Source organism: Callithrix jacchus, chromosome 6 (genome assembly GCF_049354715.1).
Source record: "Callithrix jacchus isolate 240 chromosome 6, calJac240_pri, whole genome shotgun sequence".
NCBI lineage: Eukaryota > Metazoa > Chordata > Mammalia > Primates > Cebidae > Callithrix > Callithrix jacchus.
The window spans coordinates 47429588-47449870 of record NC_133507.1 but is presented as its reverse complement, the minus strand read 5'-3'; the positions used below and the strand labels follow the sequence as shown (position 1 = coordinate 47449870).

At 34.7% G+C, this 20283-nt stretch overlaps 1 protein-coding gene across 11 annotated transcripts in view; it reads right to left on the bottom strand.

The window, feature by feature from the left end:
- CERKL (CERK like autophagy regulator) overlaps positions 1-20283 on the bottom strand; it is a 135102-nt gene that overhangs the window by 78049 nt on the left and 36770 nt on the right. For all 11 annotated transcript variants that reach the window (XM_035304357.3, XM_078327213.1, XM_035304354.3 and 8 more), the window contains one exon: positions 5007-5249. In XM_035304357.3, coding sequence (XP_035160248.1) covers positions 5007-5249 — 243 coding nt within the window. The remainder of the gene's footprint in view (positions 1-5006; positions 5250-20283) is intronic.

Here is a 20283-nt window from a genome sequence, read left to right as displayed (position 1 = left end):
TGTGTCAGCTCATATATCCAATACATTGCTACAACAAGCAGCATCTAAGAAAGCTACTACACCTAAGGAATCCAGGGTCTTGGTCCCCTGAAAACACTCAGAAACAAAGTCAAATGATCAAATGATCACACACAACATACACCAGTCATACCCTCAGGGGGGAAAAAAATGTTTAAGTATTGCCCAAACAATAGGAAATTCAAAAATAAGAAGCAGCAGCTCCTTCAAATAAAAAGGAATCAGCCCAAGAACCCCAACACTACAAAAATAATGTCTTTATGCCTCCAAAGAATTGCACCAGCTCTATAGCAATGGATCCTAACCACGTTGAAAACTTTGAAATGGCAGATTAAAGAAACAAAAATATGTATTGCAAGGAAACTCAATGAGATCCAAGAGAAATTTAAAATCCATTTCAAAGAAACCAGAAAAACAATGCAGGATATGAAACATGAGATAGCCATATTAAGATAAAACCAAATAGAACTTTTGGAATTGAAAAATTCACTAAAGGGAACATCAAAATACACTTGGAAGCAGGCTGGGTGCCGTGGCTCACACGTGTAATTGTAGCACTTTGGGAGGCCAAGGTGGGCAGTTCACCTGAGGTCAGGAGTTCAAGACCAGCTCTGTTAGTAAGGCAAAACCCTGTGTCTACTAAAAATACAAAAATTAGCCAGGTGTGGTGGCATGCACCTGTAATCCCAGGTTCTCAGAGGCTGAGGCAGGAGAATCACTTGAACCCAGGAGGCAGAGGTTATAGTAAGTTGAGATCTCCACTGTACTCCAGCCTGGGCAACAGAGCGAGACTCCATCTCAAACACACATACACACACACACACACACACACACACACAAAGTTTTAATAATGGACTACACCAAGTGGAAGACAAGATTTCAGAGCTTGAAGACCAGCCTTTCAAATTAACCAAGTTAGTCAAAAATAAAGAATCTGAAAAATGAACAAAGCCTTTGACAAACATGGAATTATGTAAAGCAACAAAACCTATAGACTTATTGTCATTCTTGATGGGGAAGAGAAAGAAGTAAGCAAATTGGAAAACATATTTGAAGCAATAAATTTCCCTAAGCTTGCTAGAGAGGTTGACATCCAAATATAAGAAACTCAGAAAACACCTGCAAGATACAAGATGGCATATAGTTCATCAGACTATGCAAGGCCACCACCAAAGAAAACAATCTGAAAGGCATCTAGAGAAAAGGGCTAAATTACCTATAAAGGAAATCCAATCAGACTAATAGAGGACTTGTCAGCAGAAACCTTACAAGCAAGAAGAGATCAGGGGCCTACGTTTAGTCCCCTTAAAGAAAATAAAAATGCCAGCCAAGAATTTCATATTTTGCCAAACTAAGCTTCATAAATGGAAGAGAAGTAAAGTCTTTCCCAGGCAAGTAAACACTAAGAGAATTTGTCACCACCAGACCTGCCATACAAGAAATACTCAAAGGAATTCTAAACACAGAAACAAAAGAATAATACTTGCTATCATATAAGCACACAAAAGTATAAAGCTCAGAGATCTTATAGAGCAATTACACAATTGAGACTAGAAAACAACTACCGAACAATGCTCAAATATCAAATTTATAGAAACAAAACCTCAAATATCAATGTTAACCTAGAACATAAATGGCCTAAATGCTTCACTTAAAGGACACCTGCTGAAGTCAAGAAACCCATCTCACATGTAATGACAACCACAGGCTCAAAGGAAAGGAATAGAGAAAGATCTAGCATGCACATGGCAAATTAAAAAAAAAAGCAGATATTGCTATTCTTGTATGAGGAGAAGCAGACATTAAACCAAGAAAAGTAAAAAGAGACAAAGGAAGGCATTAAATAATGATAAAGGGTTTCATTCAACCAGAAGATTAACTATTCTAAATAAATGTGCACTCAATGTCGGAGCACCCAAGTTCATAAAACAAATACTACTAGACCTAAGAAAAAAAGATGGTTATACAATAATAATGGGGGACTTCAACACCCCACTGACAGCACCAGACAGATCACCAAGGCAGAAAACTAACAAAGGTATACTCTGGACTTAAGTCAGACTCTTGACCAAATGGACCTAACAGACATCTACAGAATATTCCACTCAACAACACAGAATATACAATTTTCACATCTGTACCTGGAACATTCCTCTAACTTGACCACAGTCATAAGTCACATCTCATTACGATAAAAAAAAATCAAAATCATATCAAGCATCTTCTCAGGTCATAGTGAAATAAAATTAGAAATCAAGAACAAGAGGAATTCTCAAAACCACACAAACATATGGAAACAACAACATGCACCTGCATTTTGGATTAACAAAATTAATGCAGAAATTTTAAAAAAAAATTTGAAACATGAAAATCGAAACAAAACAACCAAAACCCCTGGGATAGGCACTTCAATGAATATCAGAATTACATGGACCTGAAAGTGAAAGAAATTTCTTAAAGAAAAAACTTCTTGAGATACTAATTTTAAAAGAGAAGTGCCAGCCAGGCACAATGCCTCACATCTGTAGTCCCAGCACTTTGGGAAGTCAAAGAGGGGGAATCACTTGAGGTCAGGAGTTTAAGACCAGCCTGCCCAACATGATGAAAACCCATCTCTAAGTAATACAAAAATTACCCAGGTGTGGTGGCAGGTGCCTGTAATCTCAGCTACTTGGAAGGCTGAGGCAGGGAGAATTGCTCAAACCCAGGAGGCAGAGGTTGCAGTGAGCCAAGATCGTGCCACTGCACTCCAGTCAGGGAGACAGAGTGAGACACTAAAAAAAAAAAAAAAAAAAAAATGTAGAGAGCTTTGGATCCTCAACCATTCATTTGTGTCTGATGAAGATGGCCCAGAACTGTCTTTGTAGGGAGTAGGATAAGGAGTTGGCATCTCCCATAGGACTCCCTGAGTCCACTTTGGTAAAGAGATGGAACAGTAATGTATCAGTCTTGGTTAGGTTCCTTCGCTTTCATTAGAGGATTTTAAAACTGTTTGTTTGCACGAGTTGATTTAAAAAGTCAATCTATTTGCTTTTAATCAGCAAAATCACTCTGTTCTCTAAGACCATACCAGAGAATGACTTCCTGAGTGCCTCCATTTTCTTATCAAAATCAAAGGTTCAGAAAGTAACATTTCCAGAGGATGGTACAGCAAAGGATATGTAGTTTATTCATCTCTGTAATTTGCCTACAATTTAACCCCAGACCAAACCAAAACATCACGCATTAAGCTGAATATTTGGACAGTGTTTTTTTGTTGTTGTTTTTGTTTTTGGCAAATCCCTCTACTCCTGTAAAATTGCTTTTACTGGATTGAGCTTTGTTGTGATGTCCTCTGCATCTTACTTTCTACTGGTTTTATTGCCGAGATATATTGAAGTTGCCTCAGCCTAGCCCTTCATAAGCCCCATAGGAGAAGAGTTCTTTGGACTTTAAGGGCAAGAAAGAGCTTTGATGCCCCTAATTAAATGGCATATCCTTATTGTATGACAAGATCATGCAAGTCTCATGAATACCTGGTCATGTTAATTTAATTCCATTGAAATTATTTTCATTTTTATTTTTACTTTTTAAATCACTTGACATATATTTGAAATAACACTGTAAAAGACTCACTATTAAAGTGCTTTCATTTAATTATACATATTTTCTATGTTTTCAGAAAGATAAACTACACTATGGCCTCTGTGGGTTCTTGCCTCTGCAAGAATCAAGTCTTTTTGGAAGTCCCAAAGGGGCTAACAGGGAAGCATCAAGCCACTTAGTAAGAGGGTCTTCCAATTTTAATGTAATGTCACCTCAGCTCATCTCCCAGCAGCATAACTTTATTGGCTGGCTGCCTTTGATCAACTTGGGTCCTCATGGTTTTCCTTATCAATGATGCTGAAACTGGAAATTTCTAATATTGCTCTGTGACTGCTCTTTGTCCAGCACCCATTTCTGTCCTGTGCCATCTAACCCTAAACTATGCCATCAACTACACAAGCTGCCTCTACTCTGATCAACGTGGCAAACAAAAAGAAATGAGTTAAAGGAAAAACAAGCAAGATTCACAAACCTACGACAAAAGGAAATCAATCCTAAAACAGATATTTTAACCTGATAACTTCTAGAAATCCAAATTGCATCATATTTGTACTTATGAATTGCATATTTGTACTTAGGAATTTTATTTAGTATGCAAAATATGAAAATGTCATTTAGAAATTTCAGGTACACTGAATTCATTAGCAGATATATTCTAATGAACATGTTCTCTTTTCTCTGGATACTAACCTTTATAAAAAACTATTGTGAAATAGGTAATTCTCAATTACCAGAGCATAAAGCATGGCCTCTTATGATTATTCAAAAACTTCTTGTTTTTAGGCCACAGAGCACATATACATACTTGCCATCAATGTGTGAGTGGAAGGAAAATACATTCTTACATAAGGTCAAAAGAAACATTAATAGAAAAATAAATATGCTTCTAAAAACAACTCTCAAGTGAGCTAAATTATTTAAGAATTTTATTTCATATTTTTTAAGCTTCTTCATGAAAATGGTGATTCAAGAGCTACTTCTCAACTCGTTCCATGATGCCAAAGTCAAACAGTACAGAAAAACTACAGAACAATATGCTTTATGAATATTGATGCAAACATCCTCAACAAAATATTAGCAAACCAAATTCAATAGCATCTTTAAAAGTTCGTACACTGAGGGGGAGTTATTCCTGGAAATGCAAGGGTGGTTAAACATATGAAAATCAATTAATGTAAGATACCATATTAACAGAATGTAGGGGAAAATATGATAATCTTAATGTAGAGAAAGTATTTTACAAACTTCAACACTTTCTCATGACAAAAACACACAAAAACTAGGAACAGAAGGAAACTACCTCAACATCATTAAAAGTTGCTTTTATTCAAAACATGTCTAGATTAATCATCTATATCAAGGAAACTGGGCTGATTTCAAAAATTCCCATAAGGAGTACTTACCTGCCAATATTTTCTTGAACTGTCTAAACCATATGTCACAGTGGTCTTCACTTAAATTAATAAGATCAAGTGTAGAATTCTTTAGTTTATTTTGCTGCTTTTTCAAGCAAATGAAGAGTGTGATACCTAATAAAGTACCACTTCTCTGCTGTTTAACAGAACAACGCCGTTTCAGTTTCACAGAGAATATGTCTTTGAGTTCAATAAATTCTTCTTTACATAGCCAGTCATACTTAGAATCACCTGAAAAAAAATTAAATTTTTCAATTAAAACCATTGTATCCCACAGATATTGGGACCTACCAGAGGGTAAAAAGTGGGTGAAGGGAAGGGATCAGGAAAAATAACTAATGGGTACTAGGCTTAATACCTGCCTGATAAAATAATCTGTACAACAAACCCACATGACACAAATTTACCTATATAAGAAACTTGCACGTGTAACCCTGAACCTAAAAGTTAAAAAAATAGGCCGGGTGCGGTGGCTCACACCTGTAATCCCAGCACTTTGGGAGGCTGAGGCGGGTGGATCATGAGGTCAAGAGATCGAGACCATCCTGGTCAACATGGTGAAACCCCATCTCTACTAAAAATGCAAAAATTAGCTGTGCATGGTGGTGCATGCCTGTAATCCCAGCTACTCAGGAGGCTGAAGAGAATTGCCTGAATCCAGGAGGCGGAGGTTGCGGTGAGCCGAGATCGCGACATTGCACTCCAGCCTGGGTGACAAGAGCGAAACTCTGTCTCAAAAAATAATAATAATAAAAGTTAAAAAATAAAATGAACTACTGCTAAGAAAAAAATGTGTCTATATCTTAAGTGTATGAATAATAGTTGAAACCAAAAAATACCTTTATCATTTGTAATTTTATGGATTGCCCTTTATGCCAGTCCCTATATGAGACGGAAAGGGAAAAAGAAAAAAAAAATTGGGTTTATTTTGTCAAGAATTAGATTAAAAATAGAATAAATAGAAGACAGTCCCTTCCACACAGGCCTACAACATTCAACATCGGAGGATAGTCAATTTATGAAGAATTCCAATAACATAAACAGAGAGACATTTTAGTAATAAATTGGTATCACATGAGGAGCTTTTTGGTACTAAGGATAAAATAAAGAAACAGAAAAAATAGTAGATAGAATTCACTAACAGAAGTGAATTTATGACAAATTGTTGAAGGCAGCCTTAATGAAAAGGAAATATACATTCCCATTAAAGTAACACATACAAAAAGGAAGCAGAAATACAATTATTGTGAGCAGGAAATATTATAAACTCTGTGAATCTAAAAGGAAATAAATAGCTCCCTGAATCTATCCATAATCAGACTTAAAAAAAATACTGGCATTAAATTTTCATGACTTATCTTTAAACTATCGGTCAGAAAATAATTATTGTGGAAAAGATCATTTCAATTGACTCTCAAAGTGGATGTGTTTTAGACATTAAAAAAAGACTTCCAAATCTTCTGCATTGGCCAACATGGGATAATAGAAACTAGTTTCACCTTTCACCTAAAACCACAAAAGCACATAAGATACATGAAACAGCAGTTTTCAGACAATGGACATCAGGTTGCACAGGACAGTGAAGCTGAAGAGGGGGAAAACAAAGTGAACCCTATGATAGCCCCAGACTATTGCCTGCTGAGAGTTTCCAGGTCACAGGACAGACACAAGAATCCTGGTGGGGCCTGGTGGTCTCCCTGAGTAAAGGAGAACTTTGGGTTTAGGAAGGCCAAGGTGACTAAGACCACACTGTGCAATTTACTACAGAAGATAAGGTGAACAGTGAACTCTAGATTTGCAGATATCCCCTTGAGACTTTAGCTGAAAGTACTGACCAGTAGATGTGTCAAACCAGGTAAGAACTACTGAAAGAATTAACAGAACAATACTCAGAGATGACACAGGTGTTCCCACCAGCCAAAGGGGAAAAACATGAAAATTCAGATGCCATTAGTGAGCTGACTAAAGGCTGCTGTGATTCCACCAAACAAAGCTTAAAAGCAAGCCTCTCAAAAGGATGACACTGTTTCCAGGTAACTACATTCTAGAACAATGCCAAAAAATATTTACAGAAATTTTTTTTTTAAATCCAGCAACTCTGCACAGTATCACTCACCTAATCCAAAATCACTAGACACGTAAAGAAGCAGAAAATATATGAACCAAAATAGGAGAAAAAGTTATCAGTAGAAACAGATACAGAAATGACTCAAGTACTAAAAATAACAGAAAGCAGAGACTCTCAGCTTTTGAGCCCTTTAAGTACAAACAATGTTATCTTTCAATTGGAGTAAGGATGTTCCTGTGCTCAATAAGAGGGGTGGGGGAGGAAGGGAGGAAGGAAAAGCAAAAGCCGGGGAGGAGGAGGGAAACATGGGAGAAAGGGGGAACCGGGAGGGGGAGCAAAATGAGAAGGCTTTTTCTCAATTATTGTAGTCATGGGATAGGGTAATGCTAAGCATTTTCAGGCCTTTTATTTCGTAGAAGACTCACATTTCAGGTTTTCTCCTGGTCCACTTCTAGAGTTAGCCAGTGACCTAAAACTCAACACCCACAAAGAATCAATTTAACAGGTCTCTCACCATTTAATCGGTAAAGTTAAAGTATTTTATGAAATGCTCTGCATGTCTTTAGAAAAGGAATGGTTTGCCCTTCCCCTGGTCAGTAAATACGCATTGTTTAACGGACATCAGTAAAACTTTTCTCTAGTGCAGCAGTTCCCAGACTCTTTAGTCTCAGGCCCCACCATGTACCCTTAAAGACTGAGGGCCGCAAATAACTTTGGTTTATGTAGGTTATATCTTTCTATACTTATTCTATTCAAAATTAAAACCAGGAGTTTGTAAAGGACAAAAATGCAAAGCACAAAGCACACACTCCATTAGGACAAGGCTATTACCACACATTCCATAACTTCTGAAAAACTCCACCATATCCTTGGAGAGAAGTAGATTGAAATACATTTTTAGCAATATTATGAAAACTTGTGATGTCACCAACCCTGAGAGTCCCTGGACCACACTTTGAAAATGCTATTTTAACACATTTTAGATTGTTTGTTCCTCCTGATCATATTATAAAGTTACATTAACAAAAATTCTTGTTTCATTTTAATACTCATACTTGTCACAGACTAAACAAAGTCCCTTCAATCTAGTTCTTTTGTTACAAACTATAGATGTCTTTGAAAGCAGCCTTACTCTCTTATAAAAACATAGTGTTTCAACTTCATCTGGATTCCTCAAGAAGTCCCGATTCCTTTAAGGAAGAATATATTACAAATCAAAAGCTGAATAGTATGGCATTATATACAAAGGAAACCAAACTCAGTAAGAGCAAATCATCAGTGATACACTTGCATCTGGTCAACTTATGACCAGTTATTTGCACCTGTTGAGCAAGGAGGCTTATGGCCAACGTCCCCAGAACACTTGGAAGAGACCAGGGAGGTCTTACACCCTTCCTCTGCCTTCAAGAATAACAGCAAGCAGGCTTACCAATGGTCATGAAAAATGCTCACTCTGATGGACTACATGGAAAATAGTGTCCTATGAAGTTTAAGGAAGCTTGTCTTCCACATGGGGGTGTTGCTTGGCATCTGCTTCACATTGCTGAATGCATATAGATAAAATGTATCATTTACCCACCTAACTTGTGGGCTTGGTTATATTTGTGGGTGTTTTCCAAAAATCAACTAGTGAAACAACAGAACTGAATATCTTTCCATTTCTTTTTTTTTTTTTTTTTAAGACAGAATCTTCTTATGCTGGCCCAGCCTAGAGTGGAGTGGCTATTTGCAGGCATGGTCATGGTGCACTACAGCCCTGAATTCCTGGGCTCAAGTGATCCTCCTGCCTCAGTCTCCCTAGTAGCTGGGACTACAGGTGTGCACCATTTGACCCATCTCACTTTCGTATTTTTTTTTAAGAGTTGCCTCTACACATGCTTTGCCTTATTCTAACTGGTTGTCTATTTTTTTCTTACCAATTCTTAAAGCCCTTCAAATAATCTTGAAATTATTCCCTTATTCTATACATTGCAAATCACTTCTTCTAGGCTAATTTTATAATATTAGTTATGATCTTGTACCACATATAAATTTATAGTTTCTTCTTATGTAGTCAAACCTAAAACAATAATAGCACAAAAGGAAGCAAGCCAGAAGTGAGAGGGGGCAAACAGCTACTGAGAGAAAGAAATAATGAAAGTGATGAAATAAACTCTTTTCACTTTTCATTGAAGTCCTGCACTTTAGTCTGAATTTCACGTTTGTGCTTTACTTAACAATTCAATGACTATTGCAAAGTAAAACATCTTGTAAAGTGCAAATTTAAAGATACTAAACCAAGTGCCAACATCATACTCATTACTGAAATCCAGAAGGATTTCCAAAAACAGCTCAAGAATACCTATTACCAATTACTCATACTATTCAATTATTCTAGACATCCTCGTCAATACATAAGAAAAGTGAAATAAAAGACAGTAATTGATGGTTAGGGGAGAAGAGGATCTGAAACTGTAACTATTTAAAGGTGTTATCACTTTTTTTTTTTTTGTAAAATCCAAAGTAATAAACTTAAAGCCATTAGGCCTAATCAAAAAATGCAGCGAGGAAGCTGGTTATAAATATGTCTACATCCAAGAAGAAGGCATAACGGAGTTAAAGAGATTCCCATATCAATTAGCAAGTTATGTCTAGGAATAAACTTAGCGAAATGATTCTAGACTTGTGTGGGATAAAGAGCCATTCAAAATCTACTGAGAGACAATGAATTGAATAAGTGGAGATACAACAAGTTCCAAGATTACATATTTTCCATGCCAGTAATCTCTTTATTAAAAACTACTTATAATAGAACTTCAATCAAAATCACATTTTTTTTTGATGTAAGGAATGGACAAGGAATCTCATTAAATTATTTGAAAATTTTTTTGAAATAAATATATTACATTAAGAAAATGATTTAAAAGCAATGAGGGAGCCAGGCGTGGTGGCTCGTACCTCTAATCCCAGCACTTTGGGAGGCCGAGGTTAGCAGATCACCTAAGGTCAGGAGTTCAAGATCAGCCTGGCCACCATGGCAAAATCCTGTCTGTATTAAAAAAAATTACAAAAATTAGCCAGGTGTGATGGCGCACACCTCTAACCCCAGTTACTCAAGAAGCTGAGGCACGAGAATCCCTTGAACCCAGGAGGTGGAGGTTGCAGTGAGCTGAGATCGCACCACTGCACTCAAGCCTGGGTGACTGAGCAAAACTCCATCTCTAAACAAACAAACAAAAAGTAATGAGGGGGAGTAGATGCCCTATCAGATATATTTGGTAAAGCTATAACAACAAAAATATCTAGAAATAGAGAAACGAATAGATCAGGAAACTACACATTTAAAAATTCACTGATGTGATCATGGTAGCATCTAAGCTTAGCTAGAAATAGCAAAGGATGATTTAAAACTGATTAATCTTTTGTAAAGAAAATAGAGCCTTATTTCATAATATATGCCAGTATTTATAGATTAGAAATTTATGTAACCATAAATAAAAAATCCCTAAGACACAAAGAAGACAGAGATATGTTTAACATTAAAATTATTTAATACTTATAAAGTCCTAAAGACTCATAAAAAGTTATAAGCAAAGGCCAAATGGACAGAAATGTTTGCAACATATGACAGTTACATAATCTATTTAATCAAGAAAAACACTTTAATGGTAAAGTACATAAAAGACCCAAGCAGGCATTTCACAAAAGAAGAAATGCAAATTGGCCGATGAACATATGAAAAAGTTCAACCTAATTAGTAATCAAAGAAATGCAAATTAAAACAACAAGATACCACTTTTTGCCTTTTAGATTGGCACAAGATCAAAAATAATGCTAAATGATGCTATAACTAAAGGGAAGTAGCCCCAGTGCTATGGGAATGCGAAAAAGGTAATTGCTGAAGAACAAGTGGAAAATATGTATCAAAAGACTTTAAAATGTTAATTGCAGTAATATTTATAACAAAAATATCTGAAGTAATATTCATGTTCTTCAATACGAGAATGGTTGAATAAATCATAGTCAACTTCTGCAGCTCATAAATGAATAAGTGAGATCTTTGTATTCTGGTCTGGAAAGACATTCATGCTAAGAGGTATGAAAAAGTAGAATAAAAGTAAGTTACAAAGTAATCTGAGCGATCCAATTCTGCTTTTATTAAAGGAATTAAAAGAAATCCCAGTGGAAAACACAACAAATTTAAAACTGGTTACCTATTAAATGTCCAATATGAGGTATGAAATATGAGATTAATTTTTTCTGATAAAGCTTCATAAGTTTTCTTTCCTATAATCAGAATTACATTATAATTATTTTTAATGTAGAAAAGGAAAATTCTTTAAAATATACATAGTTTTGATTCAGCAATTTACTTCCAGGAATTTATCCTAAGGGAATAAATAATATGCATATTTAGCTAAAAGAATACTTACCCAAGCATTAGAGTGAAACTTGGAAACAACCTAAATATACAATAATGGAGTATTTATTCTGTAAAAAAAAAAGTATCTTCATATAACAGAAGGCTATTCAGCTATTAAAATGTAGAGGTCGGTGCAATGGCTAATGCCTGTGATCCCAGTGTTTTGGGAAGCTGAGGCAGGAGGATCACTTGAGCCCAGGAGTTTGAGACTAGCCTGGGCAACATAGTGAGACCTCATCTCTACAAAAAACAAAGAAAAGAAGCTGGGCATGGTGGTGCTTTCCTGTGGTCCCAGCTACTCAGGAGGCTGAGGCAGGAAGATTGCTTTAGCTAGGGATGTCCAGCCTCTAGTGAGCTGAGATCGCACTACTGCACTCAAGCCTGAGCAACAGAGTGAGACCCTGTCTCAAAAGTAAATAAAATGTAGAGCTGACTAGAAAGGTGTTCAAAATAGTACAGCGTATTTCCATTACTGTTTTGTATATATTTATAGAATATATAACATATGTGTAATGTTTTCATATGCATATAAGTATGAATATGCATATGAAATTTGAATGGTAATGAGACTGTAAGTTTACTTCGCTTATATAAATGTCTAATTTGTCTCCAGTGAAAATATTTCTGTGATTGATTAAAAAAAGATTGTTTCACCTGCTTATCCTAAAATAGTTTGATTTGTTTTAATTTAAAAAGTTCCATTCCCTAAAAAATAAGGGTAGCTAATACTTAACATGTGCTACACACCAGACATTGCCCTAGACACTTCATTTGTATTATCTAATTTAATCTCTACAACAAAAAGTAGATGCTTTCTCCTAAAAGGGAAGGAACTGAAGAAAGAATGTACGTAACTTGTCTATGGTCATACATCTGGTAGGAACAGATTCATGATTTGAATTTTGGATGGCTGTTACCACAACTCCTTATCAACTGACCCATGTAAAGACCTTCAAGGAAACACTCATTAACCCTCATCTGTTCTGGTTTTTATTAAGATATAAATTACCCAAAAAATACAGATTTTTAAGGTCTAATTCCATGAGTTTTGTCAAGTATATGCACTCACATAATCACTATCCCAATAAAGACATAGAATTTTCCCACTATTCTAGAACGTTTCCTCATGCCACTCTCCAGTAATTCCCTCAGGACCATGATTTTGATTGTTATTATAGCTTAATTTTGCCTTTCTAGAACTTCATATAAATGTAACCATAAAGTATGTGCTTCTTTGTATCTGGTTTATTTTACTCAACTTTAAAGCTTTTAGTTTTATCCACAGTGTTCTCATACATATGTAACTGGATTAGTGTCAAGAAATTATCTATATTAAAAATTATAATATTAATGAAGGACTTAAAAAAAAAAAAACTATTGTATGCCTCTCCTTGGAGGATTTACTGGTCCCACCTTCCTTAATCTCCAACCACTTGCTATTTTTTCTTCCAAATTATTGTTTAAATTATAACTATTTTTTGCAGTTTTATTATAGTATAATTGACCAATAAAATCATACATGTTTATGTATATGTTTATTACAGCATAATTGACCACTAAAAATTATATCTATTTTTGCTGTACAATGTGAGGTACTGATACATGTTTACAATGTGAAATTATTAGATCAAACTAATTAACATATTCATTACCTTGCACCTTTTTTGGTATGTGGTGAGAACATTTAAGATCTAGTCTCTTAGCAATTTTCAGGCATTAGCAATTTTCAGGTATACATTATTAGCCACAGTCACCATGCAATACAATAGATCCAGAACTTACTCATTCTGTCTAACTGAAATTTTGTATCCTTTCACCATCATACCCTTGCCTCCCGCTCCCCCAGCTCTTGGCAATCGAAATTATACTCTCTGCTTCTGTGAGTTGACTTTTTTGGATTCCACATGTAAGTGAGATAATCTGTTTTTAAAGCTAGCCAAACTTAAAACAGTAGGTGAATCACAGTTCTGCCTGTACTCCTTAGGAAAACAGCAAGATAGCATATGTATAAATTAACTGAGTAGTATTTCATCAGAAACTGAGATGGCCTTCAAGGAGATGGGAGGTTAGATTGCAGCAACCAGGAGCACCCAGAAGTGAAAATCTAAAAATCCTTATAAGGATCCGAGCAGTATTTCCTGCTTTTCCAGCTCACGCTTCCAATCTCTACTTGTGTATTTGTGTGCAGATCAAAATCTGAGGTTTTCACATGAATGGTCTTTTTCACAAAGTTACAAGAAGAAATTAAAAGCAAAAACTATAGACTTACAAGAAACATTTGGTTATTATTTGAAATTAGTAATTTGTGAATTCTGTGTATAAATGTGTAACAATAGACAAATGTTCCTCAGCATTCCATTTTTCACAGCAGTAAAACATTATAAATCTCTCAAGTGTCAATATCTCACATAGAAAATCTGATCTATTACTCATTTTGCCAATATTAACCATTTATGTTATATGAGTAAATCTGACCAGTTCTAATCACAAGATTCACTTGATATTGCATATAACTAGTTCCTAACATATGAACATGTGTATAATATTAGTTTTAAGGAAAATTGTTTTCTCACTCTGAATATAGTCTTCGGAAATAAAATTTGTTAGTATCCTATAAACAAGCTTAAAATATTTGTATTTAAAGTCTTGAGCCATCTAAATATCGTTTAATCAAATTAGATGGTGCTTTGCTAGTTTTTCTATTATTTCTGAAGTTCTCATATGAGGAGTAGACCAGCTGGCTCTGTGGGGCCGCAGGCTACTGCCTAGACTTGAGAGAGAGCTAAGGCAGAAGGTTTCTAAGGTTTCTCAGGTTTCCAGGTGAAAAGCCCTTCAGCTAACCTCAGTGAAGGTTGAAGGTTCAAGGTTCTAGAGATCATCTGATAGGATCAGCTGAAATCTAAAAAGGTCTTTCTTTCTCAACCCCCACTCCAAAACACTCTTTGGACATTCTTAGAATACACAAATACATATGAGAAATATGATTAAAGAGAAAAAAGGAAAAATAAACCATATTAGAGAGAAAATTGTTGTTTTGGGTGTATTTAAAAATGGATTGCTTATCTATATACACCTTTGCAGTATCATTTTAAGAGTGACTCAGATTCATTTTATTTTCCATGTGAATCATAAAAATACTTTTTGTTTATAAAATTTTACTTATAAATTATTGAGTGCCAAAAAAATTACATCTTATATGTCTGCTTAAATTTTTATCTACAAGGTAACTACTGAGTCCCATGCTAGCTACTCCTGTTATAGTTCAAGTTTCTGCCAGAAATAAAAGCAATTGTTTTCCTAATTGTATGTAAAAACCACATTTCCATACACAGCCCAATACATGCAGACAGTATAGTAAAAAAGAAGTTTAAAAAAAATCCCCACATACTTTGGGGCATGTATTTCAAACGTAACTTTAATTCTACCTTAATGTCAAAACATACCTTCATTGGTAAAAAATATGAAATGAAACTCTATTCATAAACCGATATTTCATTTGATATGAGCAGATAAAAATATAGAAATCATGTATTGACACTTTCTTGCAGGTATGAGAATTAAATCTTTATGAATGATATGTAATTTTGCTTGGTGGCATGTGGTTTATTATTTGAAATCTACTGGTTCATTAGTATCATACTGGTTATAGCTAGTTGTTTCAGAACATTAACTGTCCTCTCACATTACTTACAGAGATACTGGGGACCATCTGTTCTTGCAAGGGATTTAAGTATACATCTACTGGGTATCATGCTATTTATTTAATCCAGCACCCACTTCCTATTGTTGTATTTTCTTGGGGGGAAAAGTCAACTTAATTACAGGGAATAAAGATAACCTCTCCTGGCAGGTTACCTTGTCACCATGAGAGCAAAGCAGGACCTGCTTAAAGTAGGTTACAGTGGTTAATAAGAAGAGCAAAACCAACAACACTTAAGAATATTTAGCAAAGGTTTAACAAAAATAGAACGGTGAATGGCACTTTTAAAAATATTACTGTAAGCCTCTGGCTTGTCTAAATCAATCTTGGCACATCTGTCTGATGTAGACCGTAAACAGGATTAGAGCTGGATTTATCTGCTTGGCGCTAATTGTGCTCACAGTTTCTGCACATGTCCACTTTTTAAAATACTGCCTAAAAAACAGGCCTGCCTGATAGATGGCTCCCACAACATAGTGTATACACACTTATGGTATATTAGATGGTTAAGCAATGTGATGTCTAACAATTTTTTTGGCTCTTCAGAATTAGTTATCTAATCCCCTAATTAAAAATACAAAATTCTGTTTGAATACACCACATACTGAGATAAATCTGTGAAGCAAGGGACCAATAAATTTAAATACACTTTAACTGTAAGAAGAAAAAACAATTTAATTGTTAATAATCAGGTTAAACTAGGGTTTAAACAAATGCGGCTGTTGCTGTAGTTTACTGAAAACCCATCACAATGTATTACTATCCTCAAGAATTACGATATAACATTTGTTAGCAGAAAAGCTTAAGTTCCTAAATACATATCAAGAGTGACAACGAAGAAACTGCCTTCTTATCTAGTAAAAGAATTAGAGAAAAATTTCTGATCATTTTCAGAGAGAAAGACAGAAAATTCTAGTCCAATATGCAAATGTCACATTTTATCAGTTCAAACAAAAAATATTGAACTTCCATCTGCAGTTTTTTCCATTTAGCTATTTCTATCATGTGTAAATGGCTGAGATACTTCTTAAGAATGTAAGCCTTTGAGGATATACAGATATTTTCACATGAAATCTAAAATGAATTAATGAAACAGTCAAAATCTAAATGTTCTTTGAGTTTTAAAATATAGACAATAAAATGCTAATCTTTATTCCAAACATTTAATACCTATGACATTAACAATGTTAAATTATATGGTTTATGTTTAATCATAAATATCACATGAAATTGGTAAATTGTTTGAAAAAGAACAGAATAATAGAAAATGAGAGTTGTTTGACTTTCAATCACAGACAATATTCTAAAGCTTTTTTCTTGATATATGATTTATTTCTATTCCAACTATCCTGGCTAGTTCTTAGAAATTATTTTTTCCTAGATCTCTACCATTAATAAAATGTTATGTCTATGTGTCTGTATGTCAAATGTTATGTCTATATATCAGGTTAAACTAGGGTTTAAACAAATAGGGCTGTTGCTGTCTTACTTTATATAAACAAATGTTCAGGAGAAATTGGTGAATTAAGTAAATACTTTCAACACTTATGATAAACTAAAACACTTTCATCACCAATTCTCAATGTGTAGTCTCAAAGAGTACACAGGGTAAAAATGATTTTTATATTATTAAAGACATTATTTACCTCTTATTACCATTGACATTTGTACTAAAGGTGCAAAAGAAATAGTGGATAAAACTCCTGGAGTGTCAGTAGCAACCAAGGTGGGGCACCAAATTTTACTAATAATTGATCATTCTTCAGGAACTGAAACTCAGTTTAAAAAATCCAGTTTCATTTAACTCTTCTTGATTAAGCAATAACACTTATTTTTTAAAAAATCTCTAACCTTGAATACATTTTTTAAATGTTTATGGGTAATAACAATGGAAAGTATACATAACAGCATTTCTGCTACAAATGAAGTGGTTTGCTCCACGAGAAGCACTTATATCATTTCAGTGTAAGTGAAGAGCTAGCTGAACTAGCTGTTTTTCACAGAACACCACTTTTTACGTGCAAGATCAACTGAAAATACAGACTCTGGTATTTAGGCACCAGCATTTGGCAAACATTTTCTGGAAAATGAGCAAAGTGAGTCAGTCACTAAAGGAAAGCAACTGAGAGCTTTGTCAAAGAAAAAATACAAGGTTTCAGGTAAAATTAGATTTTTGTAAAACTTTGATGATTAGCTTAACAGCTTTCTAATCTTAAAGAATTTTCTGATGAGACTGGCAGTGATATCATTAGACTTTTAAAAATATTATGTAATAAAATGTATCAACACAGAAACTTTGTAAAACAGTAAACCAAATTTTCCAAAAGGCCAATACATTATAAAATCATACATGGGTAAAAAATATCCATTCAAAGGATAAGACAGACCAATAAATTTTCAAATAGCAGACCACAATTAAATTGATTTGTTTTCAGATTCCACATAACCAGCCTTGAAGAAATTAGCACTTGACAAGTTTTGCTATATTATCAAAAGAGAACATCTACAATTATCTGAACGTATTATTAAAAGATGTTTTCTTTTCAGCTGTACGTGTGTATTAAACTGGATTTTCCTTAGATACTTCAATCAAAACAACATATTCATAATAGACTGGATACAGAAGCATTCTGAGAATTCAGTTATCTTCTATTAAGCCAGACTTGAAAAAACTCAAAGTCAAATACCACATGTTCTCACTTTAAATGGGTGCTGAGTAATATGTACATAGGAAAACAGTGTGGAATGATAGACAAAGGAGTCTCAAGAGGGTGAGGGAGTGTCAAAAAATTATTTAATGGGTACAATGTATATTCTTTGGGTGATGAGACACTAAATTCTCAGGCTTCACCATTAAGCAATATATCCATGCAACATAATTGCATTTGTACCACTTAAACATACACAATTTTTTTTTTAGAAAAGGAAGATTTGAAAAAAACTAAAATAGAAGAGTGGTATTGCTTTTATGACTGTTTAGCTATTTTTAATGCAAATATGTTATTTATTTTAATATGCAATGAATTGATTTACTGTTATTTTTATTTTATTTATTTATTTATTGAGACAGAGTCTTTCTCTGTCACCCAGGCTGGAGTACAGTGGTGCAATTTCAGCTCACTGCAACCTCCACCTCCTGGGTTCAAGCAATTGTGCCTAACTTCCTGAGTAGCTGGGATTACAGGTGCCTGCCACCACACCTGGCTAATTTTTGTATTTTTAGTAGAGATGGGGTTTTACCATATCGGTTGATCTCAAACTCCCAACCTCAAGTGATCTGCCTGCCTCAGCCTCCCATAGTGCTGAGATTACAGGTGTGAGCTACCACACCTAGCTTTACAGTTATTTTTAAATAGTAAACATTTTTAATGTCTATTTAATTCATAATATAACAAATATAAATGGTTATAACTTAAATAAATGGTCTTCATGGTTTTCAAAGTATAACAGGGTCCCAAACCAAAAAGCTAGAACTCCTAATATACAATCTTATAAAGACAGGCATAACCTTATGAAAATGAAGCCTAAAATGGCATGATTTATGCATTATGTTTTCATCATCTTGTATTAAATACCTAAAGTTTAATTGCTAGCTTATTTTTACACTTTCTGTGCAACAAGTTCCTATTACATCTGAAACATAATGAAATAAACCAATTCAAAATACTTTATATTCTATACCCTAACTTCATCATGCAATGTGATTGGCTTTCATCATTTTCATTCATTTCAAGAAGAGCACTTTTGTTGAGATTATTTGTTTTTTGATTTTACTATCTACTTATGTATTTGCCTAGGCCTTTCCTTTTATATGTCCAGTTCTATCTCTGTGCCTCAAGAAAAATTTTTATAAATGTACAGTGTTGGGGAAAGTCTCCAAAAACAGCACCAATAGAAAATATGACCTTAATGGATTTATCTTAATCATAAAATCTAGTGATTTGACATTATCACTTCAGCTACATATCAGTGTACACATATCACTTCAGCTACATACACAGTGCATATATACCATACCAGATGATCTTTGCACCAATTCCCTGTGAGCCTCAGATTATGGTAATTGGCCCTTTCTCTATCTTTTCAGCAATTCACTTCAACAATATCTTTATCATTATCCTCATCTCTAATCTCTGTATCCCAGCACCTAGCTAATGCTTCAATCGCAGGCTAGGCTTCCAATAAAATTTGTTATTGACTGTATTTACTATCAACCAGAAGATCCCTTAATCACACTGTATGCATTTCCACCTCTGGACCTTTGCTCCTTCATTTCCTAGCACATAGAAGGCCTTCTTGACTCCATTCTTTTCAAACATTAACCAACTGTGAAAGCACACCGAGTCACTCTTCTAAAAAATAACCCACATTTTTCAGTACCTCTGAACTCTTAAGGTCCACTATTACTCAGATAACATTCAGCCGCATATCAGAAGTTATTAACTTACCAGAGGGTGAAGGTTCAAAGCCCTTTGAAAGCCCTTAATAACTTATTATAAAATACTAATTAAACAGTGGTTTTAAGATGGTGGTAGTGGGAGGAGTTAGAGAAAGAAAGAATGAAACTGTAGTAGCTCAAAGTAAGTCTGAAAGTTTACTTTTTTTCATTTAACAAGTTTGAATACCTACTACATTCTAGCTCCTTCTTTGTGTATATTACAATGTTAATATTAGTGTAACTGAACCTCCATGGGCAACTGTTTCTATGACAACAAAGGATAGAGTGTTTAAACCTTTTGTGCCCTGGACTTGCCGGACTGTAGGAACAGGATGAGATCTAACTACACAGCTTCTACTGCCAGGGTCTAAGGACCCTGAGTATGTCTGAGTATGGGCTACCTTATTGGTAAAGGCCCTTACATCTCACAGTTCAACTCACTGATACTCTTTTTTTCCTGAAAACCTCAAGGATAGTCCTATGTACATTGCTCTCACCTCTGCCATTATTGTCAGTCAATGCAGTACCTCTGCAGGTCAGATCCCATCACTTCCTAGCAGTCATGGTAAAGATATCGCACAGCCCTCTAAATTATCCAAAGAGTTCTCCTACTTAAAAACAGTAAAAGTCTCACTTTTATACCATGCACATTCAGTT